At 39.5% G+C, this 25,253-nt stretch overlaps 1 protein-coding gene across 1 annotated transcript in view; it reads left to right on the plus strand.

Annotated features, from left to right (window-relative positions):
- The window catches only part of MYO1E (myosin IE), a 179,560-nt gene that overhangs the window by 116,528 nt on the left and 37,779 nt on the right, over positions 1-25,253 (plus strand). The window contains exons 15-18 of the mRNA XM_075857925.1: positions 6,738-6,823; positions 10,037-10,118; positions 10,385-10,491; positions 12,383-12,481. Coding sequence (XP_075714040.1) covers positions 6,738-6,823; positions 10,037-10,118; positions 10,385-10,491; positions 12,383-12,481 — 374 coding nt within the window. The remainder of the gene's footprint in view (positions 1-6,737; positions 6,824-10,036; positions 10,119-10,384; positions 10,492-12,382; positions 12,482-25,253) is intronic.

The following is a 25,253-nucleotide window of genomic DNA, read 5'->3' on the forward strand; positions in this document are numbered from 1 at the left end:
AATGTGCTGACAGATGCTCACACTTTGCTATGCCCGCTCCTTTTTTTATAATCGTGTTGTGGTTAGCCCAGTAAAACTGGAAAGCAGATTTAAATTTATCAGCAGCAAGAACTTAAGTGGAAATAACAAATCAAAAATCTTTACAATTAATTAGAGCCAGGATAGAAATACAACCATAGAATATGACTCGAACATTCACAAGTGGCAGAGGAACACAAATGGAATGTGGAATTGGATGTTAGGATTTTCTCTGAATAGTCACTAGCATATACTTTCTTGCAATAGATACTGATCTGTTTGTTAGCAGTGCATACCAGTATGTTATATTTATCTATATATAAAATGCATTCGGAAAGTCTTCAGACCCTTTAGATTTTTTCACATTTTGTTATGTTGAGACCTTGTGCTAAAATAAGTTTTCCCCATCATTCTGCACTTAATACCCCATAATGACAAAGTGAAAACAGAATTGTTAGTAATCTTTGCTAATTTAGTGAAAAGGATAAACTAAAATATTGCATTGACATAAGTATTCAGACCCTTAGCTCCGTACTTAGTTGAAGCACCTTTGACAGCGCTAACAGCTTCCAGTCTCCTTGGGTATGATGCCACAAGGTTTGCACAGCTGGATTTCAGGATTTTCTGCCATACTTCTCTGCAGATCTCTCGGGCTCTGTCAGGTTGGATGGGGACCATCCGTGGACAGCCATTTTCAGGTCTCTGTAGAGATGTTTGTTTGGGTTCAAGTCAGGGCTTTGACTGGGTCTCTCAAGGACATATTCAGAGTTGTACCTAAGCCACTCCTATGTGGTCTTAGCTGTGTACTTAGTCATTGTCTAGTTGGAAGGTGAACCTGCAGCCCAGTCTGAGGTCCAGAGCACTCTGGATCAGTTTTTCATTGAGTATCTCTGTACTGTTCTCCGATCATTTTTCTCTCAACCCTAACCAGTCATATAATATGGCAGGCTTAGAAACCGAGCCCCAGCAGACAGTAATGTTATACTTACCCTCTTCGGCTCCGGACGCAGCAGAGGTCCTGATACCATCCAGAGTCTCGATGTGCAGTGTGCACAGCGTCATGACGCAAAGAGACGTTAGGACTTCCGCTGCGCTCAGGAATGAGGAGGGTAAGTATACTGTTACTATAGTAACAGGGGCCCATGTAGTTTATTACATTAGTAGATGTGGTGCTGGGTGCCACGGGTTCCCCTGGCTTCGGGACCTGGATTGCTGCGACCCCTAAAGCTACGCCACTGGTCTGAATACTTATGTCCATGCAAAATTTGAGTTTTTAATTTTGAATAAATTTGCAAATATCTTGAAAATTCTGTAATCTCTGGCGTTTATAGGGTATCTAATGCAGAACGATGTTTTTATTTTAGCACAAGGCTTGAACATTATTATTTTTTTTTTTTATCAAATCCAATATATATATCACACAAAAAAATGGCGACCGCACTCTGCGAACACCAATGTCACAATATAGATATGTCACTATATATATATATATATATATATATATATATATATATATATATATATATATATATATAGTTGAGTCCGGAATTATTTGGACAAGTGACACAATCTTCATGATTTTGGGCTCTGCATGCCACCATATTGGTTTTGAAATGAAACAACGGAGATGCAATTGAACTGTAGACTTTCAGGTTTAATTCAAGAGTTTGAACAAAAATATCCTGTGAAACGTTTAGGAATTGCAACCATTTTTCTACACAGCCTCCTCATTTCAGGGGCTCAAAAGTAATTGGACAAATTAACATCACCATAAATGTAAATTATTTTTTTTTAAAACACTTTGTAGAGAACCCTTTACAGACCATGACAGCCTGAAGTCTGGAACACGTGGACATCACCAAACCCTGGGTTTCCTCCTTTGTGATGATTTGCCAGGCCTTTACTTCAGCTGGTCCTCGTAGGCTTCCTGTCAGTGTCACTGTCAACGTCACACTGACAGTTTATAACATGTTACACTACCTAGGTAGTGTAATGTATTATAGCAGCCATCAGTGCTGAAGGTCTTCAAGTAGAACAAGTAAAAAAAAAAGTAATAAAAAATGTTTTATAAAAGTGTAAAAATAAGTTATAAGTTACAAAACCATTAAAATGCTTTTTTTCCTATAATAAGTCTTTTATTATAGGAAAAAAAATAAACCGTAAAAGTACGCATTTGGTATCAACGCGTTCGTAACGACCCCAACTATAAAACTATAGTATTATTTTTCCCGCATGGTGAACACCGCAAAAAATAATTAAAAAATAATACTAGCATCACTATTTTTTTTGGTCATCACCACTCACAAAATATAGAATAAAAAGTGATAAAAAATTTGCATGTACCCCAAAATAATACCAAGAAAAACTACAATCTGTCCCGCAAAAACAAGCCCTTACACAGCTTTTTTGACTGAAAAATAAAAAAAATTATGGCTCTCAGAATATGGTGACACAGAAAATAAATAATTTTATAGAAAAGTGATTTTATTGCGCAAACGCCACAAAACATTAAAAAAACTATATACATCTGGTATCGCCGTAATCGTATCGACCCGCAGAATAAAGTAAAATGTCATTTATAGCGCACAGTGATTACTGTAAAAAAAGGACAAAAAAGATTGTCAAAATGTTTTGTGTTTTTTTTGTCACTTTGCTTGCCAAAAAATCGAATAAAAAGTGATCAAAAAATCACGTGTACCCTAAAATGGTACCAATGAAAACTACAGATTGTAATGTAACAAATAAGCCCTCGCACGGTTCTGGTGGAGAAAAAAAATAAAAAAAAGTTCTGCCGCTCAGAATATAGCGACAGAAATTGTGCAGTGTCCAAAAGCGGATAAGATCGGGCACCATTTATCAGTGCGACACCAGCCACATATCTATGAATTATTATTTATTTACCACATTATTATACCCTCTTATTATGCCCTGATGTACTCCGCATAGCTTACATATGCCCCCACATCATAAACTGAAATACCAGCAAAACCCCAAACAAAACTATTACCAAGCAAAATCTGCACTCCAAAAGCCAAATGGCGCTCCTTCCCTTCTGAGCCCTGCCGTGGGTCCAAACAGCAGTTTATTACCACATATGGGGTATTTCCGTAATCGTGAGAAATAGCTTTACAAGTTTTATGGTGCTTTTTTATTTATTACTTGTAAAAATGACTTATTTTATTTTTTCAGAAAAAAAGTTGATTTTCATTTTCACAGACATATTCCAATAAATAAAGCAAAAGACCTGTCGGGTCAAGATGCTAACTATACCCCTAGATAAATTCCTTGAGGTGTGTAGTTACCAAAAGCCCTTTTGGGGAGATTCTACTGTTTTGGCACCTCCTCTTCAAACCTTGTTTCTAGCACGAAAAACTATAGCACAGCATTGGATGAATGATCGACTTCCATCCATTGGTCATTGGAAGGGATTGGTAAATTTTGTAATACCTTTCGAGAAGGTAGTATTTCTGAATCGTGGTTGTAGTACTAAGTTTTCTAAAGTTTGGGATATTTGGAACAACTCCCCTTTGACAGTCAGCCCCTCTGCTGTTTCACCAGATACTGTGAGATAGTAACATAAGTGACCCGCGTTTTTATTATGTATCTCCTTTGAACTTGCTGTGCCTGATTTATTAGATGCTCGTGGGTGACACAGGTCCTAGGCTGTTTTGTTTTGTTTTATTTCTGTTTTTGTTTTTTGTCCTTTTATTATAATAGCCATACATACGTCAAAGTAAACCAGTCTAAGCGCCATTGTTTATGGCATATTATATTCCTGGAATGTTCTGTATGTTACTTGACTTGCTGTATGTAAATTTCCTTGATCCACTGTGATGTATTTTACAATCAGAGGTGTGTGACTGATTTTATACTTGTTACTGCAACAGTTCTTAATAAAACGAGTTTAAAAAAAACCTCTTCAAACCTGACATGGTGCCTAAAATATATTCTAAATAAAAAAAGAGACCCCCAAAATCCTCTAGGTGCTCCTTTGCTTGTGAGGCCTGCCTTTCAGTCCATTAGTAAACTAGAGTCACATGTGGGATATTTCTAAAAACTTCAGAATCTGGGCAATAAATATTCAGCTGCATTTCTTGGGTGAAACCTTCTGTGCTACAGATTTTTTTTTATTACAAATGAATTTTGGCAAAAAAAATAAAATTTGTAAATTTGACCTCTACTTTGCTTTAATTCCTGTGAAGCACCTAAAGGGTTAATAAACTTTCTGAATGCTGTTTTGAATACTTTGAGGGGTGCAGTTTTTAAAATGGGGTGATTTATGGGGTCTATCTGGTACATAAGGCCCTCAAAGCCACTTCAAAACTGAACTGGTCCTTGACAAAATAGCCTTTTGAAATTTTGAAAATCTGAGCAATTGCTGCTAAAGTTCTAACCCTTGTAACGTCCTAGAAAAATAAAATAATGTTAAAAAAACAATGCAAATATAAAGTAGACGTATGGGGGATGTTAATTAGCAACAATTTTGTGTGGTATTTACGATCTGTTTTACAAGTAGATTACATTTAAAATTAGAAAAAATATAATTTTTGCACATTTTATTTACATTTTGGTGTTTTTCACAAATAAGCTATGAATTTATTGACCAAATTTTTCCACTAACATAAATTACAATATGTCACGAGAAAACAATCTCTGAATCGCTTGGATAGGCAAAAGCATTCCAGAGTTATTACCACATAAACTGACACATGTCAGATTTAAAAAAATGGGGCTGGTCATTGAGGTATCGATGACCCTTGGTCCTGAAAGGGTTAAGCAAGATAAATGCATGCTCGATCAGGTTGAGGTTGAGATCTGGTGATTGACTTGGCCATTGCAGAATATTCCACTTCTTTGCCTTAAAAAAAACCCTCCTAGGTTGCTTTCGCAGTATGTTTTGGGTCATTGTCCATCTGTACTGTGAAGCGACGTCCAATCAACCTTGCTGCATTTGGTTGAATCTGAGCAGAAAGTATATCCCTGAACACTTCAGAATTTATCCGGCTGCTTCTGTCTTCAGTCACATCATCAATAAACACTAGTGACCCAGTGCCTTTGGCAGCCATGCATGCCCATGCCATCACACTGCCCCTCCCCATGTTTTACAGAGGATGTGGTGTGCTTTGGATCATGAGCCGTTCCAAGCCTTCTCCATGCATCCTTCCTCCCATCATTCTGGTACAGGTTGATCTTCATCTGTCCAATGAATGATGTTCCAGAACTGGGCTGGCTTCTTTACATGTTGTTTGGCAAAGTCTAATCTGGCCTTTCTATTTTTGAGGCTGATTAATGGTTTGCACCTTGTGGTGAACCCTCTGTATTTGCTCTCATGAAGTCTTCTCTTTATGGTAGACTTAGATACCGATACACCTAATTCCAGGAGAGTGTTCTTCACTTGGGTAGATGTTGTGAAGGGGTTTTTCTTCACCATGGAAAGGATTCTGCGATCAACCACCACTGTTGTCTTCTGTGGACGTCCAGGCCTATTGGAGTACACGAGATCACCAGTGAGCTCTTTTTATTAAAGAATGTGCCAAACTGTTGATTTGGCCACTCCTAACATTTGTGCTATCTCTCTGATGGATTTATTAATATTTTTTCAGCCTAACGATGGTCTGTTTCACTTCATTGAGAGCTCCTTTGACCTCATGTTGTGGGTTCACAGCAACCGTTCCCAAATTCAAATTCAGCACCTGGAATCCACTCCAGACCTTTTACCTGTTTAATTGATAATGGAGCCAATTAAATAGGTTTTGAGATAATTGTCCAATTACCTTTTGGTCCCTTGAAATCGAGGCAGCTACACATTAAAGAGCTGTAATTCCTAAACCCTTCCTCAAATTAAGATGTGAATCTCCTCCAAATTAAAGCCGAGAGTCTGCACTTTAAGCCCATATTGATTATATAACTGTATATTCAATATGTTTTGGTAAATGGCTAAAATGCCAAAACTTGTGTCACTGTCCAAATAATTCTGGACCTATCTCTCTGTGTGTGTGTGTATGTATGTGTGTGTATATATATATATATAATGTACGTGTTTAGACGTGTTGTTGGCTTCTCTTTAATTTTACTTTTTTGAAGCAGTCCATTGTAGTTACATAACACTGCTTGTTTTATAGTGCTGGTACTCTTCCTATTAAATTAATAATGCTACGGTGCATGGCAGGCTTTGTCAGTGAAGAACATGTTCTATTTAGGGTAACCTAGATGTCATTGTCAGAAGAGAATGCAGCAAAAATATTTTTTAAAATATCATGCAGTCCTAACCTATAGCCTTTAGAATGAAAAGTACTGGAGTTACAATATAGGAAATTGCCTTCTGTGGTCACATTATGTGAACTGTGCCATGTTGTCACCCCAGATTTGACTCCATTATCTGGGGCCTTCTAGGGTACTAAAGGGATTGTCTAAGACACAATGTTAGGAAATTAGTGAAGGTTCCTTTATTAGAATTCTTGTGTAACAATGAGTTGCTTCTACAATTTCCACCTGCATCCTCCTGTGCCATACAAAATCAGAAGAAAGAAAACAACTTTTCAAGATGAGCCATAATTGGTAATAAACTGCAGTCAATCCAGGAAAAATATGGTTTGTGATATTAACTCTTTCTTTGTAATAGGCACAGTTTTGTCATCAAATGAGCGTTACTATAATTAAAATGTCAGGAAATGCAGCTGGACAGTGTTAAGGATTCCTATTTTTTGTTAATTTTGCAGGTGTCTTATGACATGGATGGATTCTGTGAGCGGAATCGGGATGTACTTTTTACTGACCTCATTGAGCTAATGCAAAGTAGCCAATTGTAAGTATTCTGCATCAGATCTCGTCCACAATTCTATTTCTTACCCAATGGATTTGTTTTTACTGCTTTCACAGGTTATATCTTAAGTACACGATTGTCCTCACAATCCTGAGGAGAGATCTTCATTAATCATAACGGCTCTCCTTATAAAGAGAACTAACCCATTGTTTGCACACCTTAGCTTTGCACTACCGTTTCATTGATCGCTTGCTGTGTCGCTTTCGACTTTTGCGGACGATGCAACTTTTTACACTCTATATAAATCTACAGGCTTGATTTAATGTGTTTGAGTCCCTAAAATTGTGTAATGCCTTATTATCAAGTTAGGGCCTCAAGATTCCTATCCATTTTTGCTGCTGTTACTGCTTCAGCCTGTTATTGGCTGCAGAGGTTACATGTGATTATCACACGTCCTCACAGGAGGTCGGCTGTATAGAGAGCAGCCGGGGAATCAGGGATGCATTGCTACAGGAGTGCTTAGGGAGGTGAGTATATTATTTTTAACCTGAAAACAGTGTTTTGCTTTGATTTGTGGATATTGCTGCGGATCCACAGAAAAATTTGCAACAATTTGTCATTTTTTGCGCATCTTGATTTCCCCATTAAATAATGGGGTAAAATCTGCGTCCACTCCGCAGCAGAAATTGACATGCCACAGATTTAAAAATCTACACTGCAGGAATTTTACAGCTACTGTATGCCGCTGCGGGTTTTCCGCTGCCAAATTCGTACAGGAAATTTGCAGCGGAATTTTGCAATGTCGCTATGTGTGAACGAAGCCTTATTTTATAATTCACATGCGTAGTGTTTTACCACTTCGTTTACATGAATGATGGGTGGAAGGGATATATATATATTTTTTTTTAAGGCATTTATCTTGTAGTCCTGAAGGAATTTTCCACTTAATGTGAGGCAATTGGCACCCGCCGCCAAGGGGTTTTTGCCTTCCTCTGGATCAACACTGTAGGTTTATAGGGTAGACTTAGAGGCTCTGTCACCAGATTCTCAAACCCCTATCTCCTATTGCATGTGATCGGCGCTGAAATGTAAATAACACTCGTTTTTTTGGTTTTTTTAAAAACTTTCCTTTTTGGCCAAGTTATGGATCCTGACCTGTCCACAGAGTTTAAGGCAGCACAGAGTATTTCAGGAGGCACGTTCTGCTCCCGTAGGTAAACGGGGTAGCAGCACTGCGAAGACCGCACGGAGAATTCACCGGCGGTCAGGATAGAACGTAGCAGCTAGATGAGGGGAACACACCCAGCTGCTAAGTGAGACACAGTAGGGCGCGCTTCCTACACAACAGTGCTGTTAGCTATACAGCAGCTGACGGCTGTCAGCCGTGCAGTAGGATCTTGTGCGGGGTGGTGACTTGCCAATCATGTGAAGATGTTATTGAGGACAGGAGTGGAGGAGAGGTAACAGACTGAGAGCTACGTAATGGTAAGAGCAGAGTTCACAGCAGCACAGAATATTTCAGGAGAGGAGCGTGCAGATGTTGAGGAGTGTATGACGCTGACTGGTCACTGATTGGTCAGCAGCATACACATAAACACGCCCAGTTGGACATAACGGAAAAAAAACGCCCAGTTGTCCATTTCAAAGCTCATTTGCATAAATATAAAATAGCTCATAACTTGGCCAAAAATGAAAGTTTAAAAAAAAAAAAAAAATTTTGCTGTTATCTACATTGCAGCGCCGATCACATTAAATAGAAGATAGGGATTTGAGAATCTGGTGACAGAGCCTCTTTAATAAACCTGTAACTTTTGTAATGTAATGCTGACGAATGTAATCACCTTTATGATATATCCTGCATCACTATACAAAGCATTATATCAGAAAACAGAGAGCCATCTTCTCACCTTGCTCACTGAAATACACCTTAACTTTCTTTTCTTGCCAAACCAATATTGTCGATTCCTTTACCATCATTTTAATTCCCTTGTACCAAAGAGCTCTCACTTTTCACCAAGTACGTTGCTGACATTTGAGCAGCCATTGCATGACCGGTTCTTTCCTTCCGGATTGTACATAAAACCACAATCAAGAGAAAAATATAGCAATTGTGGCCTGCAAATAGCCTGAGAGGTTATTTTTCCCAACAAAGCCTTACAAAAATGACTGAATGTTTTGACAAAGGAGTGCCAGAAATGAAAGGAATACTTGCTAAAAGCTGTAGAGAACCTCAGGGTTTCCCACAAGCTAATCTTTGATGACAGTGCCCATCTGTTATTTATGTCTATGTACAGTTGAAATTTGCCATGGTTTAGATTTACTGAGGGTTAAGTCCCTTTGCATTTTGAATGCAGCTTGGGGGGAGGGTATAAAGTATGTAGTGCCAAGAAAATATATTTACTGATCTCCTCTGCGGTACTGCTGCAAGACTCTGTTTACACTGAGTTTTTTGATAAGTTTTTTCCCAAATATTAAGCCAATAATATCTGGGATCACTTAAACTGCACTACTAATAGTGTTTCATATTTCTGTTTCTGACGACAAGCTTGCGGGTGGTTGTGCTGCATACGCTATATATTGGCCATAGAAACCGCTGTTCAGGAATGGCGTTATTTCGCATGCAATCCATGAATACACCTAAAGTAATATAGTAAAGCGCCTGTTCATCCAGAGGTGGATCCTATTGAATTGATTTATCCGAGCGCAAACTTTCCTCTGGGCTGCTTGTATAGCTCTGGTTTGTAATATTTCAGCTGTTAGTCACTGTTGCCCGAAAAGTAAATGTTCTAACATGGAGGAAGCCCAGGTTTAAGGCTACATTCACATGAGCGTATCAGATTCACGCGCATGAAATTGGTCCGTTATGCATCAATGTTCTTTGCGAGGGGCAAGCGTTATTCACGCACTAGCAAAGCAGCTTTTCATTTTCAATTGAATTGATGCGTAAATCACGCACAGCACACGGATGTGTATCAGATTCTCACGCACACATTGACTTCAGTGGGCGATAGGTGTGTAAAAAAACGCCCCAATATAGGACATGCAGTGAGTTTGACGCAACGGACACGCTGCGTGAAAACTCCTGCATGTGTGAACGGTCCCATTGAAATCCATGGGGCCGTGTGCTGCGCGTGATTTCCCTGCGCAGCACACGGACGTTATTCACGTTCGTCTGAATGAGCCCTAAGTAATACATGGATTTTACTATATTTTATATTACATTATTTTTTAATCCTATTATTGTAACCTTTTTAGACCTTTCATAAAAGCTTTATTTACCGAAAATCTTCAAGCAGAGAAGAAAGGTCGTCCTACTACAGCAAGCAGTAAAATCAAGGTAAGTTTATAAAAGTACTAATTAAATATGTATGTTGTGATGTAATAGCTATTACATATTGATTTTCGTGCAGGACTGAACAAATCCTAGGAAACTGGTACAAAATATGAGTTTTGACTAACTCTTTAGGTTGTTCTCTCTTGCTGCTATGATTATTCTTAATGCCGGGCCACTAAAAAAATGTAACCAGGTTTCTGACGTAGTATAACTGGATCTTTTGTATCTATAGTATATTATTCATTACCATTTTCTATTTATTTATAAAGAAACAAGCAAATGACTTGGTGAACACCTTGATGAAATGTACCCCACACTATATCCGCTGCATCAAACCTAATGAAACCAAGAAAAGCCGGGATTGGGAGGAGAGCAGGTATGTAGAGTTTCATTTATAGGGGACGACCTGTCAGGAGGATTTAGACCCCCAAACCGCCAGCACTGACTTATAGTGTGTATAAATAGCGGTCTACACATGTCCCTATATTCGCAATTCCTCCAAAAGAGGACTCAAAAACCACTAATAATTGATCCCACCTGAATAGCAAATCAAATACTCCTATCACAAAATACAGGCAGGATAACCAGTATAATGCAAAATATAATATTTTATTAGATACAGGATAAGAAACAGAATATAAGATGGAAAGACTTACACATAAATGCTAAAAACCTCCTATTGAAAAAAAAATGCATGCGTAAATACAGCAAAGTGCAAGTGCCTGAACAATAAATGCAGCAGCTCTATACTGACAAGTGTCGAGCTAGGGAAAACAATTAGACTAGACAAGCACAAAAAGGTGGAAAGTATACAGACCAAAAGAGGAGGAGCCTGATTCCCAACACGTGTTTCGCCACCTGCTTTGTCCGGCCACCTGCTTTGTCCAGCGGACTTCCTTCTGCATTTATTATTCAGGTACTTGCACTTTGCTGTATTTACCCATCCATTTTTTTCCGGCGCTTCACTTATGTACCGGCTTCATCTGCGCATGCACCAGAAGCCACCAGGCTGTCAAAAAACGGATGTTCGGGATGTCAAATAAACCAGAATGGCCGTTATTGGGGAATGGCCATCATGACTTTTCACCCGAGCAACTCCGACTCCAAGAACCTGGTTTGCATACAGCACGCATGGCATTCAAAGTACATCTTTTTACGAATGCAGGTACTGATTATAAATAGACATGTGTAGACCGCTTTTTACACGCACTATTGGACAGTGGTGGCGGTTTGGTGGCTTAAATCCTCCTGACAGGTTGCCTTTAAACAGATATTACATTGTAAAGATGCCCATTAATGGTGCAATATTTCAGCCAAATGTGGCATTAGTCCGTAAGCAAAACATGGCGTGACCGATGGCGCTGCTGACATAAAAGGATGACCGTATCATTAAGATTAAATGATTATTTAAAGGGATCCTGTCATCAACATCTTACCTGTTAAACTCGCCTGACCCCTCAATGGCCGCAGCTGTCCAGAGTTCGTTCCTGTTCTCTTCTTTCCTGAAGTCCTCCTCTGTCTGTAAATATCGTCGTTTAAACTCTTCCCGCCTTTTATGGTAATTATTTTTCCCTCTGGGATGCAGCTTCTTAACCCCGCCCACCGTTGCCACCTGTCTGGCCCTGACTGGCTAAGGAGCTGTCAATCAAAAAGAAGGAGGTGGAGTCCACTCAGATGCTGGAGGAATGAAAATCTGACTCTTTTCAGATGAAGATTTGACTCTTTTCTGCTCATTTGCATATGGCTTGGGACCACTGAAAAACGGAATACTGAAGCTACAGAGCTTACTTAGAACATATTTATAGCTTAGATGACAATGATTTTTCACCCACTTTCACCAGGTATTGCTGGCTTTATAGCTAAAATGCTGGTGACAGGTTCCCTTTAAGTCTGGCAAAGCATTTAAATATCAACCTGGCATCTTCATCAGGCCAAGCTTTTATTCTGTTTTAAATACAATATGACATTAGGCTGGATGCAAAGTATAGAGAATCATAATGTTCTTAACTATAGCGTTATTTAACAAAAATGAGTGTTCTGACAAGAACTTGTGCCTAACTATAAAAGTGCATTGTCCCTCTGTAGATCTGATGTGGCTCTGAGTATCTAAATAAGGTTTACCACTCACCATGGCATTGTGTCATATGAGTTTGACATAGCTGTGTTAGAATTCAGCATGTCTATATGTATTCTAGAGATTCTGTGTGTTTTATATAAACTTGACCTTTCCAAGCAATTCTTCATCTGTGTCTATGATTTTTCCAAAGGGTGAAACATCAAGTCGAATATTTGGGTCTGAAGGAAAACATCCGCGTGCGCCGAGCAGGATATGCCTACAGGAGGGTGTTCAAGAAATTCCTGCAGAGGTGAGGATAGCATTGCTCTGTTAAATGTTACATACAAGTTGGGGAAGTCTGGCAGTGTATGCAGACCTATCCAGTTACATTACTAAAGAGTCTAACTACCTACTACTTTTACAAGGAGTAGCCATTTATTTTGAATGACTTTTTTTTTTATTTTTTTTGTTACACTTAATGTTTAGAATGGTTTTTTGAGATCTTTCTGAAAACTCTACAAGTGCACCTTCTATCTGTCAGTCCCTTGTGGTGTCAGGTTAAAGAATTCTCCTTAGTAAAAAAAAATAAAAATGTGCTGCTCTAAGAAAAAGTTAAAAGGGAAACTGAGAATTTCCTCACAGTGGTGATACAGAAATAAAGCATTTGCTTTGATGTTTTATGAATAACCCACTCGGCATAACCTTTTTGTTGTTTTTATTTTAACTTATAATCAGCAAGTTTTTTTTAAGTAGTTAAAGGAAATGTCCAGCAGCAATACAAAATGTCTACTGCCAGAATGCCCCCTCCCCCCAGTGCTTCATTGTAAAGCAAACTAATTAAAAACAGAACAATCTTCTTTTTCTGACTCTTGCTATGCACCAGGGAACATCTTAACCGAAATATCCTGGTTGCGGTAGTTTTGTGGGCATATCATCTGTGTCAGCTCTTCTGTAAACTCCTATGTTGGGGTGCTCCATTGTTGTCACCTATGGCATCTGTTAAAACCATATGTGAAATTAAAGTGTTAAAAGGGAAATCGAACCCTACAAGCAAGTCTAAAATTAAGATTTAAAAAGGAACTGTCACTAGTTTATTCCCCATCTCCTAACTAATCTAATAGGTGCTTTGCTGCTGATAACTACAGTGTAATTTGTTTTAAAAAACAAAACAAAAAAACTTTAATTATTTGCAAAGTTATGTGCATTTTTCTAAATATGCTAATTTTGCTATACTTGTCGAATAGGAGGGGACTCTTTCTTTTCTCTCTGGGCGGTGCAATGTTTTCTGTATAATGCCGTCCAATCGTCATACAGTTCTCCCCCTTCCCTGCCCAGCAACACAACGTGATCATATAGTATTCAGCTTCCATGCCCAACTGTGTTTGCAACTGGCGATATCTCCGGTTGTTTCACAGCTAGAACTGCGATCCTGGTGTCATATGAAAGATGAGATTCCAATCTTTCATATGACAGCCATACCTGAGACATGGCTGTTTTGAAGTGATCCCCCTTCCCTCCAGCCTCAGTCTTTGACATTGTGTGTGAAGCAGCTTCATGCTGATAGGACGGAGGCTGTGAGGTAGCTCCACCTCTGGAGAATCACTGGTGTTGGCTCCCACTTGTCAATTATAGGCTCATTTGCATATTTAGAAAAAAAGCTCATAACTTCTAAAATAATAAACGTTTTGGGACACAATTTTCACTAGCATTATCGGTGTGACAGCGCCTACTAGATTATCTAGGAGATAGGGCATTACTAAACTAGTGACAGATCCTCTTTAATGTTAATATCCACCACACCCCTGTATGCAATGTAGTTGCGTATTAATGTTCTATGCATTAGGGAGTGTACAGCTTTGTGTTGTGTTTTTACAGCACGCAATTTCATAACGCATACAAAAAGACTCTAAACACTGTTCTGGAATCTTTCTACTCAATGTAGAATATACATCCATTTCAGTCACATATTGTGTGGTTCTATAATTTTAGTGTGTGTGAGTGTGTGAGTGTGATGCATGTAAATAGTACAGCTGCAAATTATTACTGACAAGGACTGGGCTGGGGGTGAATTCTTCATTTGTATATTGGTAGGTGGCCAAATTTGAATATAGCTGCACATTTCTGCACAAATAAAAAAAACAACTTTCTAATTCTGGAAAATGCCTTTAACAATCACCATTTACGGTCGTATTAATACTTTTCGTTATTCTGCAGACATTTTTAGACAGACTGATTTTCCAAATGGAAAAGAAAAGCAAAGTATGCATTGCCTTTGAAAGACTCTAGAGAGACAATTATAAACATGCACCCTTATGTAAAATGATTATAATTGTCAAGCCCGGATGTAGCACGCTCCAAGAATTCTTGCTGTATATGATTAAAACCTTTTATTAATTTATAGGTTTGGCCACTGTGAACACTTATCTTTTTCTAGAAGGGTTTCCCAACAATCTGAACCCGTCAGTAAGGCTGGATTCACACGAGCATGTTCGGTTCGTAAAGGACGGAACGTATTTCGGCAGAAAGTCCCGGACCGAACACACTGCAGGGAGCCGGGCTCCTAGCATCATAGTTATGTACGACGCTAGGAGTCCCTGCCTCGCTGCGGTACAACTGTCCCGTACTGTAATCATGTTTTCAGTACGGGACAGTAGTTCCACGGAGAGGCAGGGACTCGTAGCGTAGTACATAACTATGATGCTAGGAGCCAGTCTCCCTGCAGTGTGTTCGGTCCGGAACTTACGGCCCAAATACGTTCCGTCCTTTACAGACCGAACATGCTCTTGTGAATCCAGCCTAAGTGTGCAGCACCACCACAGGGGAAATTAAGCATTACACACTGCCCATTGCTCCTATGCCTTTTCGGCAAGTATTTTTAAGAATGGCATATGGTTTTACAATATTATGGTTTGTTTCGTGTAGGTGGAATTGTGGAGTTTGTGTCTGAACAGATTCTTAATGTTTTACAACATAGTATTGTAATGAGTATCTTTACAGTAATAAAAGCACCACATGATTTCTTGTCTTATGTGGGATATGAGAATATCATTTTAAATATATATCTCCATGGAGTTAATCCACAAGAAGTACAAGTAATGTTAAATGAAACGTAAAATAATTTAGATTGAGTCTTGAAATGAGAAAAAATATATCTAAAGCCCAATTGTGTCTGGCAAATGGGAGCATAAACCCTTGTAGGTTTGGAGAGCTTAGACTGTGCACATATGCTGTAAATCAGGTTTAGTGTGTAACCCTTTGATTCAGTGACATCATTCATGTCCAATGAGCTATAATAAAATGAATAGGTTGTGTAAAGAACCTGGCTGGACTGGAAATGTGTGTTTCTCTATTTGCTGTTATTTTCCTCCTGCCAGTACTGAGTAACCAGAGATGTGAATAGGCATTTGTGTAGTATTTTTTTTATTTGCATGCAAAGATCATCATAAATGACTGGTGTGTTTTAGTGTGCAGCCAATGGAAACTATAATATGTAAGCTTTCTATACTTCAACAGTGCAAACAAATGCGATCTCCTTCCTTATTTTATTTTTTTTAACAATGCCTATCAGTGTGTTTTGTGCAACTTTCCAATTACTTTTTATTAAAATTATATTTACTTTTTGAGATAACAGCTGCTTTGTATTCTGTATACAGATCAGCTGTATCGTGCGCTGAGACCTGAATCCGTCTGGTCAACAGCACTTATGGGTTCAGTGACAGCGGGTCCTGTGTGTCTCTGGCACGCAACATCGAGCTTTTACTGATCACATTTAAGTTCATAACTTAGATGTGATTGATAACAGGTGGATCCTGCGTCTCAATACCACGCAGGACCCACTGACGCTGAACCCGTCAGTGCCGCTGACCTGACAAATTCAGGTCTCCGAGTACGTTACAGTATCTCAAAAAGTAAAAATTCATTTTTAATCAAGTCATTAGAAAGTTGCACAAAACACACTGACAGACATTGGTAATAAAAAAAAATGATTTCAAAAGTGTACATAGCCTTTAACCATTTAAGGTTTATTACCTCTGAGACAGGTGTGGCCTTAAAGGTGTTTTTCCCATCAGAGACATTTATGACATAACACAGGATATGTAAAATGTCAGATAGATGCGGGTCCTATCTCTGGGACCCGCACCTATCTCTAGAATGGGCCCCCTAAACCCGGTTCAACTGCTCTGTGTTGTGGCTGAGGAGTGCGATTTCCGACCATGAATTACGGAAACCGCGTCGCTTGCTGAGCTACACTGTTTCCTTAACTCCCACAGTAGTGAATGTCCGTTACGGAAGACACGTAGCATGCGAGCTACGCTGTTTCAGTAACTGCCGTTCTATGGGACACTGCTCCAGCTATCGGGACCTGTGCTGCTTTAAAACTCCATTTTTATTGAATATGTCATAAATGTCTCTGATGGGAAAACCCCTTTTAGGCCTGATTTTACACGAGCGTGTGCGTTTTGCGCACGCAAAAAACGCGGCGTTTTGCGTGCGCAAAATGCACTTAACAGCTGCGTGTGTCATCCGTGTATGACACTCCATTTGGTTGTTTGTAAACAGAAAAGCACGCGGTGCTTTTCTGTTTACATTCAGAGTTTAACAGCTGTTGCGCGAACCACGCAGTTCGCATGGAAGTGCTTCCGTGCGACCTGCGTGGTTTTCACGCACCCATTGACTTCAATGGGTGCGTGATGCGCGAAAAACGCTGAAATATAGAACATGTCGTGAGTTTTACGCAGCGCACTCACGCTGCGCAAAACTCACGGACTATCTGCACTGCCCCATAGAGTAATATAGGTGCGTACGACACTCGTGAAAAGCAAGCGCGTATATTACGCTCGTGTAAATGATGCCTTAATGAGCCAATAATTCTATCAATCTGGCCTGTGCAGTCAACTCAATGTTGGTACATCTATGACTAAACAATCTGATCAAATATAATGCAAATGAGAATATTTCTTAGGGAAAAACGTCACTATAGTCCTGGAGTTTAAATTGCCTTGCCATGAGACAGCCCCTGAATCGCACTGCTTCTGCCTACCAGCTAAATAGGTCAGGTAGAAGCACACCTTATTGAACCCTGCCACTTACATTTTTCAAAGTCCTCCCTGCTCTGGAATTCTCTTCCTTGGATCATCAAACAAACACACACATTTAAACATTTTTTTTTTTATTTTTTTTTTTTTAATATTTAGAAAGCTTGTCTTTTTAGTGGTACTTATCAAATTTCATTAAACATTAACATTGCAGTTCTTTAAATTTCACACCTTTTTTGTTACAAAATCAATGTGAAGCTCAACTATTACTCTACTGCATCCTCCTGGCCTTCTTTATCTCATATTACTTTTCACAGTGGACTTTATACCTGCAAAGATCACATCTGGTGTTTGACTTATTGTGCAGGATTTATTACACCCTGGTAATTGCATTTACTACATAAGCACTTCCATTTATCTACTGTATCATGACCCATTCCTCTTAAATCGTAAACTCTAGCACACAGGGCCCTCTAGCTATGTCTTGTTTTTGTTTGTTTTTTTTACGTTTCAGGGTAAATTGTCTACACTACATGTGCCTGTCATCATGTACCCAGTATTACCTGATTTTAAGCACTCTAGAATATGTTGGCATTATATTAATAAATAATAACCATAATAAATGGCTGCCTAATATTTGAGAGAAAAACAGTAGCATCCAATTCTGCCAGTATTATTCTATTTCATTGGTCGCCCACATGCAATGTTTCGCCTGTTTAAAGCATTTCTCAAGCATTACAAAACCTCACACGTGAGTGACCAGTAAAATAGAATAATATCGGCAGAATTGGAGGCTGCTGGCTACATGTTCTCACGCTTATTTGCTGATAGCTTACAGTAGGGATTCCATCATTCAGTGATGCCTAGACTGCTAATGTAACTGGTAAGCAGCAACAGTGTAGAGTCCCTGAACTTCATCCTAGATTAACCATTTATGGACATCATGTAAACCTTTTGCATTTTAAAAATTTATTTTAGGGCAATTCCAATTCTTATGATTTTACAAATGATACAAATATAGGAAAAGCTGCTCTGGATCAGGTAGTACAGGCTGCTTTACTCCAGGTTGAAGCAATGAGATGTTATTGTTTATCAGTAAGTGTAATTCATAACTACAAGAGCTAATGTTCCCTTCACCTGCTAGATGTGCTTTAATGAATCCGCTTTGAAGTCTCCATCCATATTAAGCAAGTTATTAGCCATAGTTGATAAGAGAACTTTTGTAACAGTTATAAAACTCGGTTTTATGATTACATAGTCCGTTTAGCCTTGTGATTGTTTACTTTCTACGGCAACTACTTCCCGCTTGTGCAGAAAACTACTGAGCTTAGCAATAGTGAAATTATTTTTCAGTATTTGTCACTTTTGAATGGCTTATGAATCATTTAACTATATTTTATTACAAATTATGCCCTGCTCCGGTGCTGCGCCTCACTGCTAATACCCAGTGGCCGGATGTAAGCAATGCAGTAGTTTCATTCCATCCATAGTAGTGCGTTGTCCATTTACCCAACTGCTAATGCACTGTACATATACAGTACCAGAGCTATTCAATACTGCGTCATCTGCACAGAACCTAACCCACTGGCATGTTTACATACAGTTGTGGGGTATTACATTATATATTGGTAGGTGCTTAATTTTTATTAAAGCACCACTGTTCCGTGTTTAGTCTAAAAACCGGAAGGAAAGAACAGGAAGCCCAGAAAACACCTTTAATCAAAATGTATTATTAGACAAAGGGATAATTGTTACGCTATTTATCTAAGAAGTAAAGTCACTCAACCCCCCACATCAATCATGTGCCTCCTTACACTTTATAAACTGGTTACACCATCTTTAGCAGCAATAAGTGCAGCCAGTCTCTTCCTATAAATTCACAATGCATTCAGCCCCCACTTCTTTGTAGAACTGCGCTAAGGTGCTGTTCATATCTCCGTTATTGGGCTCATTAGGGGCATCCGTCAGATTCTGTTTGCCCGACATAATAGCGCAGCATGCTGCACTATTTTGTCTGTAAAAAGTGACAAAAACCATGGCGGAAACTTAATGGAACCCATTAAAGTCAATTGGGTGCCGATGGTTTTTGTCATGCAACGGATCAAGAGCCTTCAGTATTTTCATTGTTCTGCTCCTATAACTGAGTAGATCAACGGAAACTCGAACGTAGATCTGAACCGGCCTAATTCAGACACATTAATAGTTTTTCATGAATCAATTGTTTGTCAAACAATCTGGAACTATAATCAAAGATTTGTTACCCATTGGCCAAACCATTTATGTTGTGTGCAGTCTCCAGTTCCATTTGTCTAATATTTTAACAATATAACAATCAGAAAACATTCAGTTTGACAAATGGCAATAGTAAAGGCGATCTAGAATTGAAGAGAGCTGTGAACACTTCATATCAATCTCAAATGTCTGCTTTTACTTTGTAGATGCTCATATATCTTATTGATGGTTTCTGATCTAATTATATGTAGTAAAGGGAAATGAACGCTCCATTTACAACTGAGAATGTCACCAATTTAAGATGTATAAATCTTGCGATACTAGTGACTATCACTATTGTTGATCTATAAGCTTATTATCCACTGCAGTGCCTTTTAGGATTCTTCCTGTATTCCATAGTTACACATTAAGTAAGATTCATACCAAACAATGTCTGAATTACTGGTGCTTTGTGAATCTATTTTTAGTTATCTTATGGTATTGGGTAATATTTCACTTTGTGTGGTCTAATTGTTATGTTGACATCATGTGGCTAATGTTATGACTAACTGTTATATGCCCTCTGACTTGTGGCACTAGGCTGTCATTTTTCCCTTTCCCATTTGCCTTGGCTATTGAGCACTTGACGATTGCTATATGCACCACATTCTATAAGAGGATTTCTGGTTGGAGATATGCAAGAACGTGTCTCTCTTTATGTGGATGGCACATTGTTGTATCTTCATGATCCCAGACCCTTTCTGCGGGCAGTGCTGGACTTTTTTGACAGGATTGCCGCCTTCTCTGGTTTGAGTTAATTGGCCTAAGTCACAGGTTCGAACAGTGGATGGGGGAGAGAAATTGGTGTAGGACCCATTTCCTTTTGCAATGGACAGTAAAACTGGCTTGGCTATGGGTAGTGATTAGTTGTGACACCAAAGATTTTATACCTTATATTACCGCTCCTATACTTCAGACTGAGGCTATATTTTGGTCGCTGAAACCATTTTCCCCTTAGGCTTTATTCAGACGAACGGGAAAAACGTCCGTGCAACACGCGTGATTTGCACGCGCGTTGCACGAACCTATATGTGTCTATGGGGCCGTGCAGACATGTCCGTGATTTTTCATCAGTGTGAATCCGCTTAAAAAAAAGTCACGACATGTCCGTTCTTTTGGCATTTGGAAGCATCACGCACCCATTGAAGTCAATAGGTGCGTGAAAACCACGCATGCCGCACGGAAGCACTTCCGTGCGAACTGCGTGATTCTCGCATGAGCTGTCAAAAGGATGAATGTAAACAGAAAAGCACCACGTGCTTTTCTGTTTACAAACATCCAAACGGAGTGTCTTTGAGATGAGCGAACCCGGACAACCGAACCGAACTTCACCGGGTTCGGCCGAACTCGGCAATAAAATTTCCGGTACGCGACGTCAGGAGATAGTCACTGTCCAGGGTGCTGAAAGAGTTAAACTGTTTCAGCACCCTGGACAGTGACTTCCGATCCCAATATACAAGAACGTGTAAAAAAAAAAGAAGTTCTGACTTACCGATAACTCCCGGCTTCTTCCTCCAGTCTGACCTCCCGGGATGACAATTCAGTCCAAGTGACAGCTCCATCCAAGCACAGGCTGCAGCGGTCACATGGACTGCGGCGTCATCCAGGGAGGTGGGGCCGGATGTCAAGAGAGGCGCGTCACCAAGGACGCGTCACCAAGGCAACGGCCGGGAGGGAAGTTCTCGGTAAGTACGAACTTTTTCATTTTTTTTTTAACAGGTTTCTCGATATTGTGATCGGCATTCACTGTCGAGGGTGCTGAAAGAGTTAACTGCCGATCAGTTAACTCTTTCAGCACCCTGGACAGTGACTGACGTAGACTAGACTCATCTCTATGATGGCGGCTGCGCGAAAATCACGCAGCCGCGCATCATACACTGATGACACACGGAGCTGTCAAGTGGTTTTTGCGCGCACAAAACACCGCGTTTTTGTGTCCGCAAAAACGCCACGTTCGTGTGAATCCACCCTTACAGTAACAGGCCACATAAATCAATGCCTGTGTCTTTATTTTGTGCTCTGGATAGTGATATTAGGTCATTTGTTTGGGCAGGAGGAACCCCTTGCCTTTCACTGGGTATCCTTCAATTGCCTGCTGATGGAGGGGGTTTGGCTCTGCCAAACCTCTATTTATATTTCCTGGCTAGTTCATTGGTTTATGTTTGTTGTTGTTGCATTTACCAACTTGTTAACCCCTGAGTAGTTATTACTTGTGAATTCTCTGTATTAACTGCCCACTAACACCACCAGGCTGTGCTCTTACAGTTCAAATGAAAACGACATTGAAATTGTGAAGATCTCAATTGCTGTTTCTTATTAAAGAGGCTCTGTCACCAGATTTTGCAACCCCTATCTCCTATTGCAGCAGATAGGCGCTGCAATGTAGATAAGAGTAACGTTTTTTGTTTTTTTTTTAAAAACGAGCATTTTTGGCCAAGTTATGACCATTTTTCTATTTATGTAAATGAGGCTTTCTAAAGTACAACTGGGCGTGTTTAAAGTTAAAGTACAACTGGGCGTGTGTTGTGTTCGTTACATCGGGGCGTTTTTACTTCTTTTACTAGCTGGGCGTTGTGAATAGAAGTATCATCCACTTCTCTTCACAACGCCCAGCTTCTGGCAGTGCAGACACACAGCGTGTTCTCGAGAGATCACGCTGTGACGTCACTCACTTCCTGCCCCAGGTCCTGCATCGTGTCGGACGAGCGAGGACACATCGGCACCAGAGGCTACAGTTGATTCTGCAGCAGCATCGGCGTTTGCAGGTAAGTCCATGTAGCTACTTACCTGCAAACGCTGATGCTGCTGCAGAATCAACTGTAGCCTCTGGTGCCGATGTGTCCTCGCTCGTCCGACACGATGCAGGACCTGGGGCAGGAAGTGAGTGACGTCACAGCGTGATCTCTCGAGAACACGCTCTGTGTCTGCACTGCCAGAAGCTGGGCGTTGTGAGGAGAAGTGGATGATACTTCTATTCACAACGCCCAGCTAGTAAAAGAAGTAAAAACGCCCGATGTAACGAACACAATACACGCCCAGTTGTACTTTTACTTTAAACACGCCCAGTTGTACTTTAGAAAGCCTCATTTACATAAATATAAAAATGGTCATAACTTGGCCAAAAATGCTCGTTTTTAAAAAAAACAAAAACGTTACTCTTATCTACATTGCAGCGCCGATCTGCTGCAATAGGAGATAAGGGTTGCAAAATATGGTGACAGAGCCTCTTTAAGGAAGGGTTATGGTCTCCTGCCGAACAACTGTGGTATAACGCACTACTTCCATATTTCAGATGATTGTCTGACATGGAAGGTGGGTGGATGTGAGTATTAGGTTAATGGGGGAGGGATCGGCAAATTTATGCAAATGAAACTGCAAAATAACCATATCCTGCTCTATGGTCACAATTTGCTGGTTATAATGTGAGACTCTATACTTCTCCCTTTTTAAGATTGGGTATCGCAGGAAGCACTGGCTAAACCTCCTTTAACCCTTTATAGAGTTAATATATGTATTTCCTCTGATAAACTTGTAAAAGCAATGCATAGATGCTTTTTTTTTATCTAATGTGACAATGAGAAGATCTTGGAGTCCCTGACTGGTCGTCTGATTTTGACCAGGGATCACCGTCCCCCTGTTTACATTGAGCTATGAGATCTGCGGTTGACCAGATAAATTCACTAAGGTATAGTATCCATGGTTGGTCAACCCTCACACTTGCTCATCTACTCATTCTGCTTCATCCCTCAGAGAGACCCTTCTACAATGAAAGGGTTTTCTTAGCTACGCAACCTTAACTGGTAATTCGTTTCTTTCATGGTATGATTTGGTACTCACTTTTTTAAATATTATGTATGTGCTGGTTTTGCTATTTGTACGGTTGTTGCACCATGTGTTCTTAATAAAAGTTTCCTTCCACTTTGTGGAAATGACAAAATAGTGATTTTTTTTTTTCTAGTCCAAAAAGACTGTGATTTGTTCTTTTGAAGAAAATTTGACTTTAAAAGGTCTCATCTGTGGATATGACTGACATTATAAAAGACACATTCAGGTTAATGTACTGAGTCAGAAATTGGCACGTTTCCTCTTGGGCAGACAGATGAATGCTGCACTCTCTTATTTACAGTGACAAAGTACATTAGTAATGAGGAAGTTCAGCGAGGATTATATCTTCGTAAGGTGTTGTAATGATCATGGGCATGATGAGTCAGCACAAATTAATATATAGATATTGGACAAATGCCACATATATTAGTTAATTCGTGTATCCGCTTGTTTTATAGTAAATTTCTATTTATAGTTAGCTTTCCCATGCAATGTTCCCACCAATCTGGCTCCTTCGTACATTTTACTAACTTTTCCCTCCTATTACCTCTACATATTTTCAGGGAAGGTTTTAAATAAAAAAAATATGGGACCTTAGGCAAAGTAGGGCTTGCCATTTTTAGGCAGGATTTTGTATATTGTTTATATAAGCTCACATATTACTGCCATATAATATTGCCATATACAGTCCATGTAATACCACCTTATTTTGCCAAAACAAAACTCTGGTAAAGAGCCCACCTAATACTGCCATTTAGTTTCTATATAATACAACTTAATTCTAAAATAATACCACTATACAACACTAGATACTGATTTATTTATTTTTTATTTATTTTGCTGTTTGGGTCCGGTCCTTGTGGGTGCCCCTTAAAACCTTGTAAAAGGGATTGCTAAAATCTATGATATCAGCTGGAATTTGTTTTAGTTCAAATTTGGCCTTGCAAAAAAGTGTTGTGTTTTTTCTGCCGTCTCCTGGATCTACCATGGCTAACTGTATGGAGCACAACAGTGCTAGTGATAGTCTGTTATTGTCACTTGAGCTGTCATGCTATCATGTCATTGCATGTGATTTAAAAATACAACACACTGGCCCACATTTATAAGGCAGTTTACGCTAGTTTTTAGCTGTAAAATGTGCAACTTTTTTTTTTTTTTTGTCGCTTCTCCAAATTTAGAAAGTGATAAAAGTGGGTGTTTCTAAAGGAGATGTATTTTAGGCTATATTTATTATGGAGAGTAGGTGGAAATGGTGCAAACTTTGCCACGAATCAATGCCTTATTTAATTTTCCGATGTTCAGACCAGTAAAAATTTGTCAAATTTGGCCCAGTAAGCCTGTTTTTTACTATATCAGAAAAATGTCCCTGTAGTCCACAGTGACTAATCACAGTTCAACTCTTATTTTCCAAACTGCCCAGGATAAATAAAGCTGAATTTTGGTTTCTATGGGTAAAAAAAAAAAAAAATTTCTCTAAGGCCTCATGCACACGTCAGTATTTTGCTTCAGTATTTGGAAGCCAAAACCAGGAGTGGGTCCAAAATATGGAAGAGGTGCAGATCTTTCCACTATAGGTTTTTTTTCTGTTTATGTTCCACTACTGGTTTTACTGAAGAAAAATATTGACCAAAATACTGACCTGTGCATGAGGCCTAACATAGCTTTGATACAGCTCAGTTTTTACAGGCTAGTAGCTTGGTCGGGTATATTGTTTATTAACTTGTTCCTGATCCTTAACGAGCACGTTAACATTAGACTGGCAGTATTCAGATCATGACAAATATACTCGTCATGCTGGCAGTGCCACCGTGCCCGTGTGATCAGAATCGACGCACTGGCAGTAATACACAGCCATAGTCCTGCATTAATGGCGGAGATCTTAGAAACCCCTGATCTCCGTCGTTTAATCCTTTTGTATGCAACGATCTACACTGCTCGCAGCATACCAAG

The sequence above is a fragment of the Rhinoderma darwinii genome, chromosome 3 (assembly GCF_050947455.1).
Source record: "Rhinoderma darwinii isolate aRhiDar2 chromosome 3, aRhiDar2.hap1, whole genome shotgun sequence".
Classification (NCBI taxonomy): Eukaryota; Metazoa; Chordata; class Amphibia; order Anura; family Rhinodermatidae; genus Rhinoderma; species Rhinoderma darwinii.